This window comes from Ctenopharyngodon idella, chromosome 1 (genome assembly GCF_019924925.1).
Source record: "Ctenopharyngodon idella isolate HZGC_01 chromosome 1, HZGC01, whole genome shotgun sequence".
Lineage (NCBI taxonomy): Eukaryota > Metazoa > Chordata > Actinopteri > Cypriniformes > Xenocyprididae > Ctenopharyngodon > Ctenopharyngodon idella.
Genome location: NC_067220.1, coordinates 6,668,894 through 6,682,215, shown reverse-complemented (window position 1 = coordinate 6,682,215; position 13,322 = coordinate 6,668,894). Strand labels below are relative to the sequence as shown.

At 39.1% G+C, this 13,322-nt stretch overlaps 1 protein-coding gene across 1 annotated transcript; it reads right to left on the bottom strand.

Moving 5' to 3' along the window:
* Positions 1 to 340: 340 nt before the first annotated feature.
* LOC127513882 (sodium/potassium-transporting ATPase subunit alpha-1) lies at positions 341 to 10,814 on the bottom strand. The gene is made up of 22 exons (XM_051896025.1): positions 10,574 to 10,814; positions 6,546 to 6,665; positions 6,396 to 6,455; positions 6,086 to 6,289; positions 5,871 to 5,984; positions 5,652 to 5,786; positions 5,456 to 5,573; positions 5,102 to 5,370; positions 4,692 to 5,000; positions 4,168 to 4,302; positions 3,890 to 4,088; positions 3,557 to 3,732; positions 3,331 to 3,467; positions 3,096 to 3,246; positions 2,602 to 2,770; positions 2,359 to 2,513; positions 2,145 to 2,268; positions 1,871 to 2,016; positions 1,654 to 1,784; positions 1,470 to 1,571; positions 967 to 1,058; positions 341 to 583 (listed from the first exon to the last, which is right to left on the bottom strand). The coding sequence occupies exons 1-22, from the start codon at positions 10,583 to 10,585 to the stop codon at positions 555 to 557; spliced, it is 3,087 nt and encodes a 1,028-aa protein (XP_051751985.1). The 5' UTR covers positions 10,586 to 10,814; the 3' UTR covers positions 341 to 554.
* Positions 10,815 to 13,322: the final 2,508 nt, after the last annotated feature.

Below are 13,322 nucleotides of genomic sequence, written 5' to 3'. Positions count from 1 at the left end.
TTAGAGTAATAAAATAATAATTTACCATGGTAACCACACCATAATATTTCGCCAAACATCACAGTTACTATGATTAATGTTATTATTGGGTTTTCTTGCATTACTTTAATGACATTTCATATATTTTTAGCTTTTACAGCAGTAACAATAAATACCTCAAGAATGATATTTTGGTGAAAACTATGGTTATCATGGTACATTTTTGTAAGGGTTACATATAAAAGGTAAAGCACCAACAGTACCAGACAAACAGGGGCATTCTGGGCATGCACTCAAGCGCCGAGCACTTTCCAAATAAAACCAAAACTTATAAATGAAAAACAAGGAAGTGACACAAATGTGGGACCTGACTGCAAGTTTATTTTTATATTACACTTTTAAAAACATGTATAAAATTGGTCCGGCTTCGGAAACAAGGCACGCAATGTCTTGGTTCACGATCTCAGTGTTTGTATCAAGCATTCCCTATATAAAAACATCCAAATTACGGAGGTTAAAATTCCGAGCAGCGAGACAACCATGCAAATAAACTTGTGTGATGCAGACTGGATGCTTTAATAGTAGGTCTCCCTCTCCACCCAACCTATGACAAAAATATAAAACTCAAATTAGCTCAGAAGGACAATTGCATGCATGTAAACTCTGATCTGTATATCCTGTTTATGTAAATGCATCAACTTCAGTTAACTGAACTGAACTGAAAAACATTAGTTCTTTACCACAACCTAGTGAGATATTCATCTAGGGAGCATTTCAAATCAAACACTGGCTTCTATCACATATGTTCTTCACTGAGAAGACAATCCCAGAATGCATTGCAACATGAAAAAAATCCATCCGAGATGGCAGAAATATTTAAATGATTAAAATACTCACTAGGTTTTGGAAAACAAGATTTACCATCATTATGCAAATAAAAATGATCTCCGATGTTATGAGGCATGGTGCGATTAAATATTCTCTTACCTCCTGGGCTGCGTCGGATGATAAGTTTTCGAATTTCATCATAAATAAAGATGAGGAGTGAGTAGGGGAAGGCGCAGAACCACCAGTTTGGTCTGGAGAGGAAAACGTACCAAAATTACAAATGACACCTGTTCTGGACTATAGCGGTTTGATATTTATTACTTCAACAATAAATTCTCTCAACAAAATACATATTCCCCTCAAAATTCATTTAACATTGAGTGTCAATCACAAAACACAAGAGTTTTGTGACTTGCACTGAAAATATTAGCATACAAAGATGCAACAAAGAACTTTACAAATAAAACCTTAAAGCCACGATGGCGTAAATGGTAAAGGTTTTACATAATACTTATGTTTCATAATGTGTTTGCATGTGATGCAAAGAAAAAAAATATTAACATTAAAATAAAATCTACTAAAACCAATAGCATTATGAACTATTTACACCAAAATATGTTCAGCTTGTTTCTTAAATGACCCCAAAATAGTGCAAGACTTACTTCAATGGGTACATTCTGAGGGCAACATCCATGCCTGGGCAGTAGGACAGAAAAGCTGCAAGAGCTGTTTCTTCAAACAGTCCAAAGATGAGAATCTTATTCCTGCAAAGAACAGCAGTCACGTAAGACTTTAAATCCATTTTGAGCAATTCAAATTAGGACAAATTATTGGCCGTCTACTTACTTCATTCCTTGCTGGAAGACTGAGTTTCTTCTGGTCTTGCAGATGATCAAATCAGCCCACTGTACTATTACAATACTGGTGAAGAAGGCCGTGTGGCATGTGAACTCTACAATCTTCCTCTGCTCGTATGTCTAAGATGGCCAAGAACATGAGATTCAGATGAGATTGTGGAAAAACAGAACGACTGGATGGCCATTGGATGATTGAAAACACTCACCCATTGCTGGCCATAACTGTCCTCCAGGTCGTTGATGTATTTGTCATCCCAGAGCACTCGAATGCCCAGCAATGACGATGGAAGGAAGCCGTTTTCAGCCAAGATGACAAAATATGTGAAGAACCCGGCCAGAGCTTGAATCATACCTGTGGAGAAAGCAGAAGCAATGAGATTCAATCATCCAACTACTTTACGCAACTGCCTTGCACCAGGGCGGCAGAGAAAACTGACTGCACAAGATGATCATTTATACTAATGAAATATGAACTCTTACCAATCTGACCGTAGGCTATGCTAATGAGTCTCTCATTTACAAGTTTGTCAGTCTTGGGGTTTCTGGGTTGACGCTTCATGATGTCACTCTCAGCAGCTTCATAGGCCAATGAAATGGCAGGAACCTTGAAGATAAGAGGACAATGCCATTTATGCAAGAACGTGATTTGGCTGACCAATCAAAGAGATAATTACTAGTCAAGTGTGGTGCTTACCATGTCCGTTCCCAGGTCAATGCAGAGAATGGTGACTGTACCCAAAGGAAGAGGGATGTTGGCAATGATGAAGAAGAGGAAGGGGGTGATCTCAGGGATGTTACTGGTCAGGGTGTAGGCAATGGACTTCTTCAAGTTGTCAAAGATCAGACGGCCTACACATTTGAGAAGTCTCAGTTGAGTGAGCCCCAAAGTAACCTTTATAATTCCTCAGTCAATTAAGTTCCCAATAACATGTCATACCTTCTTCTACTCCAGTGACAATTGAGGCAAAGTTGTCGTCCAGAAGAATCATGTCAGCAGCCTGTTTAGAAACATCAGATCCAGCAATACCCATAGCCACACCAATGTCAGCCTTCTTCAGAGCAGGAGAATCATTGACACCATCACCGGTTACGGCTACAATGGCACCCTGTGGACAAATAACAAAATAATCTTACACCATGCCACGACACGGACAAGTTCTTGTCCTAACCAACTATGAATGCAACAAGCCATTTTGTCAATCATTTGGTTTTTACTGCTGTTGCGTCAAGCTGGTTAATTGGGCCAACAGTTAAATCCAAAATCCTGCTTCTCATAGCTTTATATTAAACTTCAAATATGTTAAGTCTGGGCAGAAGTTACTTGACGCTGGAAACTGGTCTAGTTGTACTAGCCAGGCCAAGTATTTACCTCTTATCTTATCAAAGCAACCTGGTGAAGTTGATTAATCTGAGATTGTAAAGACGACTAACCTGTCTCTGACAGCCTTCAACGATAATCAGCTTCTGTTGAGGAGATGTTCTGGCAAACACAATTTCTGTGTGGTACTTCAAGATGTCATCTAATTGCTCAGGGGTCAGATCCTTCAGGTCACCTCCATGGATCACACAAGCCTTGGCATCCCTTCAAAGAACATTAAATGGAATGAAAAACTAAACGCAATAAATATCCAGACAAAAACATCCAAATCAAGGAGGAACCCTTTACCTTGGGTTGACCTCATTAATAGGAATGTTCAAGCGAGCAGCAATGTCTTCAACGGTCTCGTTGCCCTCGGAAATGATACCCACTCCCTTGGCAATGGCCTTGGCTGTGATTGGATGATCACCAGTAACCATGATAACCTAGAAGAGCAATTTTGTATTCAAAATCAAGATGTTTCTGGTTGTTTCTTTAAGACAACAAGCAGTTATTTGCAATAACTATGACATACCTTTATTCCAGCGCTCCTACATTTGCCCACAGCATCTGGTACAGCAGCACGAGGAGGATCAATCATGGACATAAGGCCAATGAAGCACAGGTTCTCAGTGGGGAAGTTCACCTCCTCTGTATCGAACTGGAAGTCCTCGGGAAACTGTTCGTCAGGAAGGTTGAAGTGGCAGAATCCTGTGGAGAATCAACACGTTGAAGGAAAACGTAGAATGGACATGCATAGTTTAACCCCTTAACATTCCTAAGGTCTCTTTTGAAAGGTATTTTACCATGAGCGGTACAGTGGAATGCTAACAGGTTAGAAACACCATTGAAAAAAATGCAAAATTACCTAGTACTCTTTCTCCAAGGCCACCAAGTTCCAAGTATGCATTCTGGAAGGCGTCCCTCATCTCATCATCAAGTGGCTGCTCTTTTCCTTGGATCAAAATAGAGGTGCACCTGTCCAGGATCCTCTCAGGAGCACCTTTCATTACCAGCAGGTGATTGGTTTCAGTTTTATTGGTATTGATGTTCTTATGGATGGAGAGCTAAAAATGTCCACAGACAGAAGGCGTTAGACATCTTAAATTCATCCAAAGACTTGCCCCAAGTAGGAGATGGTTTTACCTGGTATTTGTTGGTAGAGTTGAATGGGATCTCAGCAATCTTGTTGTATTTTTCTCTCATCTCTTTCACTGATCCACAGCAGAGCTCGATACACTTCAGTAGGGCAGATTCAGAGGCGTCACCAGCCACGTCTCTCTGTGAGAGGAAACAGTAAAGCATGAGAACAAGGAACAGTCTTTTACATGTTAATAAAGACTGCTTGGATGTTCCAGCAAATGCAAGGCAAGGAAAAGTGTGCTGTTTAATTTGAGGTAACCGTCCAACAAATTAGTCCCATTACAAAACAAGTCAGAATTGGCATAAATTGGAGGGCGTTTACAGGAAAACACTGTGTTCCAGCCAAAAGCTCAAGGGAGCTCAAGGGGCTAAAACAATCCCTGGAGGCAAACAGCAGAACTAAGCACAAGCAGACAAACAGGGCTAGCAAATAGTAAACAACTGTCCAATGGCATCAGTAACATGCAAAACTACTTTGTCAGACTGGAAAATCTTTTGACAGACCTTCACAAAGTATCAACACAGACCTTAAGAATTGGGATATTTTCTTGCTCAGCAAGGAAGACGGCACGGTTGCACAGACCGGCGACACGTGCGAGGGCAGCCCAAGTAGCAGAGCTCCTGTCAAATGAGGTTCCACTCTGGTTCTCTGTGGTGTCTGCTTCATGAATCTGGTTGTCAAACCACATGTGAGCGACGGTCATTCGGTTCTGGGTTAAAGTTCCAGTCTTGTCAGAGCAGATGGTGGAGGTCGAGCCAAGAGTCTCTACGGCTTCCAGATTCTTCACCAAGCAGTTCTTCTTTGCCATTCGTTTGGCAGTCAGAGTTAGACACACCTGGAAATAACAAGAATGAGGTTTATCTATATTTGATATTACAATTAATCCAAACTGTTATTGTTTTGCAATAATGCAACTGCAATTATTCTGACACTTACAGTTACTGTAGCCAATAGACCCTCTGGCACATTAGCGACAATGATACCAATAAGGAAGATGACAGCTTCCAGCCAAGAGTATCCAAGGATCAGAGAGAGGATAAAGAAGGACACGCCCAGGAAGACAGCTACACCAGTGATGATGTGGATGAAGTGCTCAATCTCTATAGAGATCGGAGTGCGACCAACTTCAAGACCAGAAGCAAGAGTGGCGATACGACCCATGACAGTGCGGTCACCAGTGTTGATGACGACACCTCTGGCAGTACCTATAAACAAAACAAAAGGCAATTAAAATGGCTACTTTTTTAACATACACAAATTTGACTTCAAAAATGCTTTATGATTTTGTACCTTCAACACAGTTGGTAGAGAAGAACGCAATGTTCCTGGTCTCAAGTGGGTTTTCATTGGAGAAGTCAGGAGTACGACTCTGGGGCTCAGATTCACCAGTGAGGGAGGAGTTGTCCACCTGGAAAGAACAAGATTGTTTGTAAATCCTTGTAGAGATGGAATGTGCCAATGGAGAAGACATTTGACCATGATTTACTTTGCATCCATGAGCAGAAATGATGCGCAGATCAGCAGGAATTCTGTCACCACCTTTGACTTCCACAAGATCTCCAATCACAACTTCTTCAGCATTGATATTCTTCTTCTCACCATCACGGATAACCAAGGCTTGCTATGTGACAAAGTAGAAATTCACTTAACATCACTAAAGAAAATAAAAAAGATCCTGATAATATGAAAGGATTATTGTCAGTACCTGAGGGACAAGGTTCTTGAAAGAGTCCATGATTTTGGAGCTCTTGGCCTCTTGATAGTATGAGAAACATCCAGTGATCATCACAACAGCAGAGAGCACAATACCCAGATACAACTGCACAGGACAACAGAGGAGACGTTAGGGATACTGCTAGAACAACAACGTGATCTTAAAAGGCATACCCTTAAGAAACACAAACAGGGTTTTCTCCTTACGTTATCATTGGCAGGTTCCTCCTCGGAGGCCGCCTGGATGCCGTAGGCAAGAAAACAAAGGATGGCTCCAATCCACAGGAGAGTTGAGAATCCTCCAAAGAGCTGCTTGCAGAACTTGACCCATTCTGGGGTTGTTGGAGGTGGAGTCAAAGCATTGGGCCCATCACGTTCCAAGATCTCCTTAGCACGTGTGGCTGACAATCCCTGGAGAAAGTGATAGGTTAGACAATGAAGGTTCAGACTGAGAGCTTTATGCCATTACACTTCAAAAACAGAGTCATGTTCAAATCCAATACTGAATCAGACTTACCCTGGTTAAATCAGTGCCATATTTCCTATTAAGTTCATCCAGGGTCAGTTTGTGATCATCCTACAGCAGTGCATGAAAGAACATTTTACCATCTCATCAAACACTACTGATTTGTTTGCCAATAAGCATTTTAAAACTAAACTGACTCACCAAGTCCACCTCTTTTTTGAGTTCATCCATGTCTTTATCCTTCTCTTTCTTGCCCTTAGGTTTTGGCTTCTTGCCCCCCTGCTCAGAGGTGGCCGCCAGCTCATATTGTTCTCGACCTTCCTGTGGTGGAGCAAGCAAAAACAACCATTAAATCTTGTGTGCACTGTCTAACAATAGTATTTTTCTTAAAAGGGATGCATCTCACAACTGTAGTATGTGAAATGAATTCAGAAATGACACAAATATGTGATGCAACACTGTAAATTTTAACTGCTAACATTTATTGATGGGCGTTGATTTTAAAATAGACTTGTTAATGTACAAGAAACTAGTATCATCCAACATGTGTGGAAGAGATGCATATAAATGTGTAAAATATTAGCAATATTAACCATGTGCAGATTGCACGATTCCAATGGATGTGTAGTAATTAACATTTAACTTGAAGGGCAATTAACCAAGTGACCTCCACTACTGTTAAGCAACAGTTCTTATCACAACTGCATTCTATGAATACAATAGGTGACTCATTGTCTTGCAAGCACATGAGCCATTAAATGATTCACTAAAGTATAAAGCATATGATTGCTAGTTTGCATTTAAACCAAGTTGATTGTTATTTTAAGTCAGCTCAGTAATCAACAGGCTTTGTTTGAAAAATGACGTCAATAAATAAATCTGCAATTATACATTTTTCAATTTACCGAAAAGAGAAAAGTGCACAGCATGTATATAGTTAAAAAGTCTTTACAGTTTCAGAAAATATCTAACCTACAACTCAGTTTCTTGTGACATCATAAACATAAAATTGACAGATTGTGTCATTTTGATGGGCTAAAACTATTTCTCGGCAGCTTTAATTACTACAGATCGTCTTACAAAGATATTTATCTCAGCATGAAATCTTTATTTCTTTCGGCAGGTCCTGATGTCCTGATACAAATCTGCAAGTACATTGGACTGAATATTTTCTGTACATGAGAGCAACAGCTGATAGAAGTGGCCACAAACAAAGAAGTCAACACTTGTAGTGCTCGACTGAACATGACAGCTTACTTTAGCGCTCTTTCCCGTCTGCTTAGCTCCCGTATGCTTAGTCATCAGATCTAATATGCATATGAGCTCCTTCACATCTTGCACATGTGTGTGGAAAATGTCAAAAGGTTGAAAGAAAGTGAGCCAGAGGGTGAAAGATTAATCAACCATGGCAGAACCCAATCAAAAATGGTCACGTTTGTGAGAGAATGCTCTATTTGGATGCTACCATGTTAATATTCTTCCAAGTATTTTTTACCTTGCACATGAGCCAAAATTGGTTTGCTCAAGCATATCAGTCCTCTCATACTGGGACTTTGCCCTGTTGCCATTGGAAACAGAGCCACACCTCTAGACCCGTGAATGGGTTAAGTCACGTGTCACACCCAACACTCTTTGTTTCAGAAGTGGCGAATGAACAGGGGAGGGTGAAAAGAAAACATGGTGTACAAACTCCTCCACACCACTCAAAAGGCAATTAGTGCTAAACTACAGCTTTCATAAGCTCATTTCAGTTCAAGAGCATGGATATAAAATGAACAAAAATGTACAGTGGGGTCCAACAGCTTGCATTTTAATACCCAATCTGACATATAAGGTAAATTATGAAAAAATGGTAAACTTCAGAACGAGATAAGCACGATTTGAGACGTTCCAAAGAGCATCTTGATTTTCAATGAATGAACAAAATCTGACCAAAGGGTCACATGGTCAGTGACACTCATTTACTTAGACTTAACTAGTCACCTAAAGATATTAATATTTTCAAAATTCTAAAAAAAAAAAGTGACAAACCACAGATTTACAATGTGCTCTGACCCCATTGTAAAATGTCAAAATGCATTCTGGAAAGTTATTTCTTTATCCATTTGCGGACGAAAAGCAACATTTGCATGGAGGTTAATGCATGTTACTATCTCATAGTAGCAACCAAAAAAGGTAAGGGGCCCTGAGACAGCCTGTCGGGGTCGGCGAGGAGGGGTAGTCAGCCTCTGTCAGATGGGATTGTCAATGACAAAAGGTCTCACTAACACATAGTGACTGATGAATGGAAAGAATGTTAAACCCTTCGGAGACGGAACGACAGTCTTAGCCTATATACACAGACTCGGGGGAGCGAGTACACAGCTGTGGTCAACACCTGATGCCGGTCCTAAAACACACAGTATACTAACATTTATGTATGAAACAATACCTTACAGTATCATTTATATACTATGTATATGAATATGGTAACATGGTGGCATAAGTGGTACTACCATCATGGTAACTTAACAGTACTTTAAAAGATTAAACTAGCAAATATATATAAATGCAATTTACATTCTTATTTCAATATGACCCACATTGCAAAATAGATTAAATGCTGTTATTTCGTTTCTGTCTCTTGAACACAAACACAGCAGCAACCCCATGGCTGCAGAGGCGAGACATCTGCCCCATTGCGGTGGGATTTGATGGGGTTGGGGGCGTAGCTCAATGCACCAAACCCAGATGAAACATGCGGATGGCTGTTAGCTCTCCATCACATGAAGTACCCTGGGATTGAATGCATAATTTACATTTACACTGGTGCTCAGAGCCTCACATTAGGGAGTGGTATTCAGCTGTTATGCAATGCCACTGCATACTGGAATCATATTAGAGGAGTTAATGAACCCTACAGGAAGCAAATCATAAGACTATGACTGAACGTGAAACTAGGAATGAAAGAAAACAGAGTTTTAAGCATGTCATGCAACTAATGAGATATTTTACAGCTCCAGAATATAATTTAATTATGATTAATGTCCAACAAAAGACGTGTTTCTACAGTCTTCTCATTTATTTAAGTCAAGTATTTACTCAGCCTTCTACACTTAGAGATAAAGATGACAAACAGACGCGATGATAACTAGTCATCTAACACGAAACTACTTTATCATGTCAGGCTACACCCTAAAATGTAACATGGTTTACTTAGCAGTACTGTACGGTCAGAGACATAACGTGAACCACAACACATCACAGCATGATTACGCTATTAAATCGACATGTCAAAGCGTTAACTACGTGATTTTACTTTAAATAGTTAAACTATGCAAATCATTTAGAGTTTTTTAAACGCTTAACTATGCAGGCCCATCTCGTAGTTTTAAATGGAGTAGTTTGACAGTGTAGCTCGTGGTAAAAGGAGTTAACTGTTGAAATCTTGTGTGAGTACAGTCATATTTTATGATTAAATGATACATTGTGATTTTCGGTATGCGGGTTAAAAGAGCAATTAAGTGTTTTATTTGAAATAAAAAAATGTGGAACATTTTTAAATACACGTCTTGTTCATATGGAACGTTTTAAGTGGAAGTTGAAACAATGAGTTAAACTGTATCTCCAAATGGAACACCAAATATTTAAACTAAGCGCGTGGTTCGTTTCGAGTTTTACGCGGTTAAATTGTTACAATGTATCTCGAGGTTTCGTCACAGCCAGAAACACGTTGTCGGGCCAACCTAGAAATGTCGTAAAAGGAAAGAGCTGAAGACTTTCCTAAGAGCTACTAAACATCAGGGGCACACATTGCTATTTTCCTGAGACATAAATGTTTAGTTCTGCAATGTAAAAGTCACGAGACTGACTAATATCTGCTTCGACAAACAGGCCGTGCAACATCGCGGCCATAGAGGAGGAAGTTTGTCTGCTACATTCCTGAAATCTTTGTACTGAAAGAACAATGTCTTAAAGGGGTCCTTTACACTCTTTTAAAGCCACAGACCTAAAACCTGTTGCTTCAATAGAGAAAACAGACTTTATAAGGTTTAGATAAAGCACATTTCATTCATTTAAAAGAAACTAATTTGAATATTCGAACTGCGGAAGTCTCACACTCTGGGAAGCCATTTGGAACTCTTTACCAAAACGTTCAATATTATCTGTTACTTTAAAACAACCTGTTTGAACATGGAAATTCCTAGACAGCGTTTAAAGAATTAAACGACAAACACTTTCACACTTACTCCTCGTCCCATTTTGCTTCTTTGGATTAAAAACGATCTCCTGGGTTTCCCAAAAAATCCAAGATTTCTTTTAAAAACAACAAATTAAAAGTCCTTTTTTTTCTGGGCTGTTTTTCCTTGGTCACCGCTGGACGTGTTCAACCCGGACACACATCCAAGCCGCGTTACAGTCTGATCATTCAATGCTTATATATAGTGGGGTTTTTCTCTGACTGTGACGTCAGCTCGGATTGTCATGGTAACGCGGAGGAAAGGGGCGTGGTCTGAAGGGGAGGCAAGAGCTGGGCTGGGGGACTGTGTTAGACTTTCACCTCTGAACTTTGCTCATGTTGAATAAATGTCCATATCAGAGTGAAGATACTCTTTTTGTTTGATCTTATCTTTGTGAAATGCTTGTTAAGTAGCCCCTTAAGATCTCTTGAAAGTTAAAAATCCAGTTTAAGCTTGTATCTATGTCTTACAACATGGTCATTAACTGGCCACCATGTTCCAAAAACCAACTGGTATCTGGTTTACCGCAGGTCTGCGTGTACCAGACCATCTAGAAACTGGTCTAAATATGATTTTCCATCTCTTTAGTCACTATATGGTTGCATGAGCTCAAAGTAACCTGGTTAAAATTTGTTTTAAGAGTACTGAACTATAACATGGTCTTCTACTTGTGGTATGTGCTTAAAAAAGCAAACATAATCATGTTTAGTGTTAATCAGTCTAAAAATTATGACTTGCTTGGTTTTTCATTGGCTTATAACTTACATACAAGTTAGAAAAATACATTTAGCAAATTGTGCTCACTGTAAATAAAGCAAATGTTGTTGCATTTACTAATTTATAAGGATTACTATATCATTAGGATACCATACACTAATTTGAGCTCAGGCTATTTTTGATCCTATTTCATGGTCGTTATTTTCTTCTTTTCTGTTTTTCAGGATTATCTTCATTAGAGGGATTATGCTCATTAAACACATGCATCGCGTGCGTCAATGATGGAATTGACCAGTTGAAACAGCGCCTGTTGGAGACTGCATCTTCAAAGTAGGGGAGCTAAAAATATCTTGAATTTTATTTACAAGCTGTGGGCTCTAGCCTATAAATGTGTTGTCATGGAAACTATCATGTCACCCCCTAATTTTAGACTAAGAAGAATGCCCTCTAGTGGTAGTAGTGAATTCTGATGCGCCTCATCATGGCCAGAGTTTTTTTTTTTTTTCTGAAATGTTAATAAAGTACATTTTTGCTTTTTAGATTTATTTGAGCATTAATGTATTGAAACTGAGCATTTGCTCCTCTGAGCGAGGCATTTTAAAAATGTGTTAGATGTCTGTCACCTTGAGATAAATCAGTAGTAAGCCCAATGATCATCACAAGTGTTTTATATCATGATGAAATATTGCATCAGTTTCTATTGTTCTTATATTAAACTAATTACAGTTACCATAAGCTACCTCTACAGTTGGTGTTTTTACACCTGAAGAAGACATAATTCATCAAAAAAAGTGATAATGTGATTTTTCAGGTTTTACATTTTATGTCTCTGCGAGGACCAATATTTGATTCATATTCAGTTTTGGTTTCACTGATTTGTACACTCTTAAAAATAAAGGTTCTTTATTGGCATCGGTGATTCCATGAAGAATCCATGGAACCACTAAAGGTTCTTTATAGTGGAAAAAGGTTCTTTAGATTATTAAAATGTTCTTTACGCTAAAATAAAGATTCCAAAAATAGTGATGCCATAGAACGATTTTTGGTTCCGCAAAGAACCTTTCAGTGACCAGTTCTTAAAGGGAACCCCTGGTATTAAGACTTGTATGGCTTAATATAACGTAAATGATGTCTCGCACTAAATATGTAGTAGAAAACCCATGAAAGATTTACATTATTTTAAAAATCCACATTGTTTTATACATATTTTGGACAATGGGGGCGCCATTTTGTTTAGGTGCACAGTGCATTCTACGTCAAATGGTTGCACTCGGTGACCCACTGGCGCTACCCTGTTGCTATTTTTATCGCAACATACCTCAGAATACAATATACAATGCCACATTGTGCGGCTTTTGGTTGTAATTTTCAGTCGAAGGGCAACAAGAACAGCGATGTAAGTATTCACTGCTTTCCTAGCGATAAGAAGGGGAGAAAAGAATGGGAAGTTGTGAAGAATGTGGACGAATAAAACTTCCTAAAGAACCGCGTCTTTGTTCTCTCCAATTTAGCCCTGATGCCTTTGAGGTTTTTTTATCTGTGTACTTTGGGGCGGTCACTGTGATTTTGCCAAGTAAGACATGTTCCTGGATCAACATATTTTGTTGATCCTGGAACAACATTCCTATTTGAAAATTTAGTCCTAACCTTTTCCCAACCCCTAAACCTAACCCTACCCATAATTAATCCCTAAAATCAGAGGGAAATGATAGTTTAATAACACTGTTGTGGAAGCACCTAACCCAGGTTGTAAGCCTAAACATGACATAAATGGTAAACTTTTCCCTCAAATCTGATTGGTTGAGTGGAATGCTGTTCCAGGATCAACAAAAATGTTGATCCAGGAACATGTTGTACTTGGTGAAATCACGTTCACCACTTTGGGGCAACAGTAATCTAGTAAGGCATACAAGTCTTAATATTCGGGATTCACTTTAAAAGAACCTTTTTTTTTTTCTAAGTGTGAAGAGCATTTTAAAAATCTAAAGCACCTTTTTCAAAATAAAGAGCCTTTTGTGGAATGGAAAGATTCCATGGATGT

What these genes read in the sequence shown, in the direction of transcription:
- LOC127513882 (XM_051896025.1), bottom strand. An exon ending in AGGAACCTGCCAATGATAAC is followed by an intron (nt 5,985 to 6,085) that starts GTAAGGAGAAAA and finishes TGTCCTGTGCAG; the next exon opens with TTGTATCTGGGTATTGTGCT. An exon ending in CATCCGACGCAGCCCAGGAG is followed by an intron (nt 584 to 966) that starts GTAAGAGAATAT and finishes TTTTTGTCATAG; the next exon opens with GTTGGGTGGAGAGGGAGACC.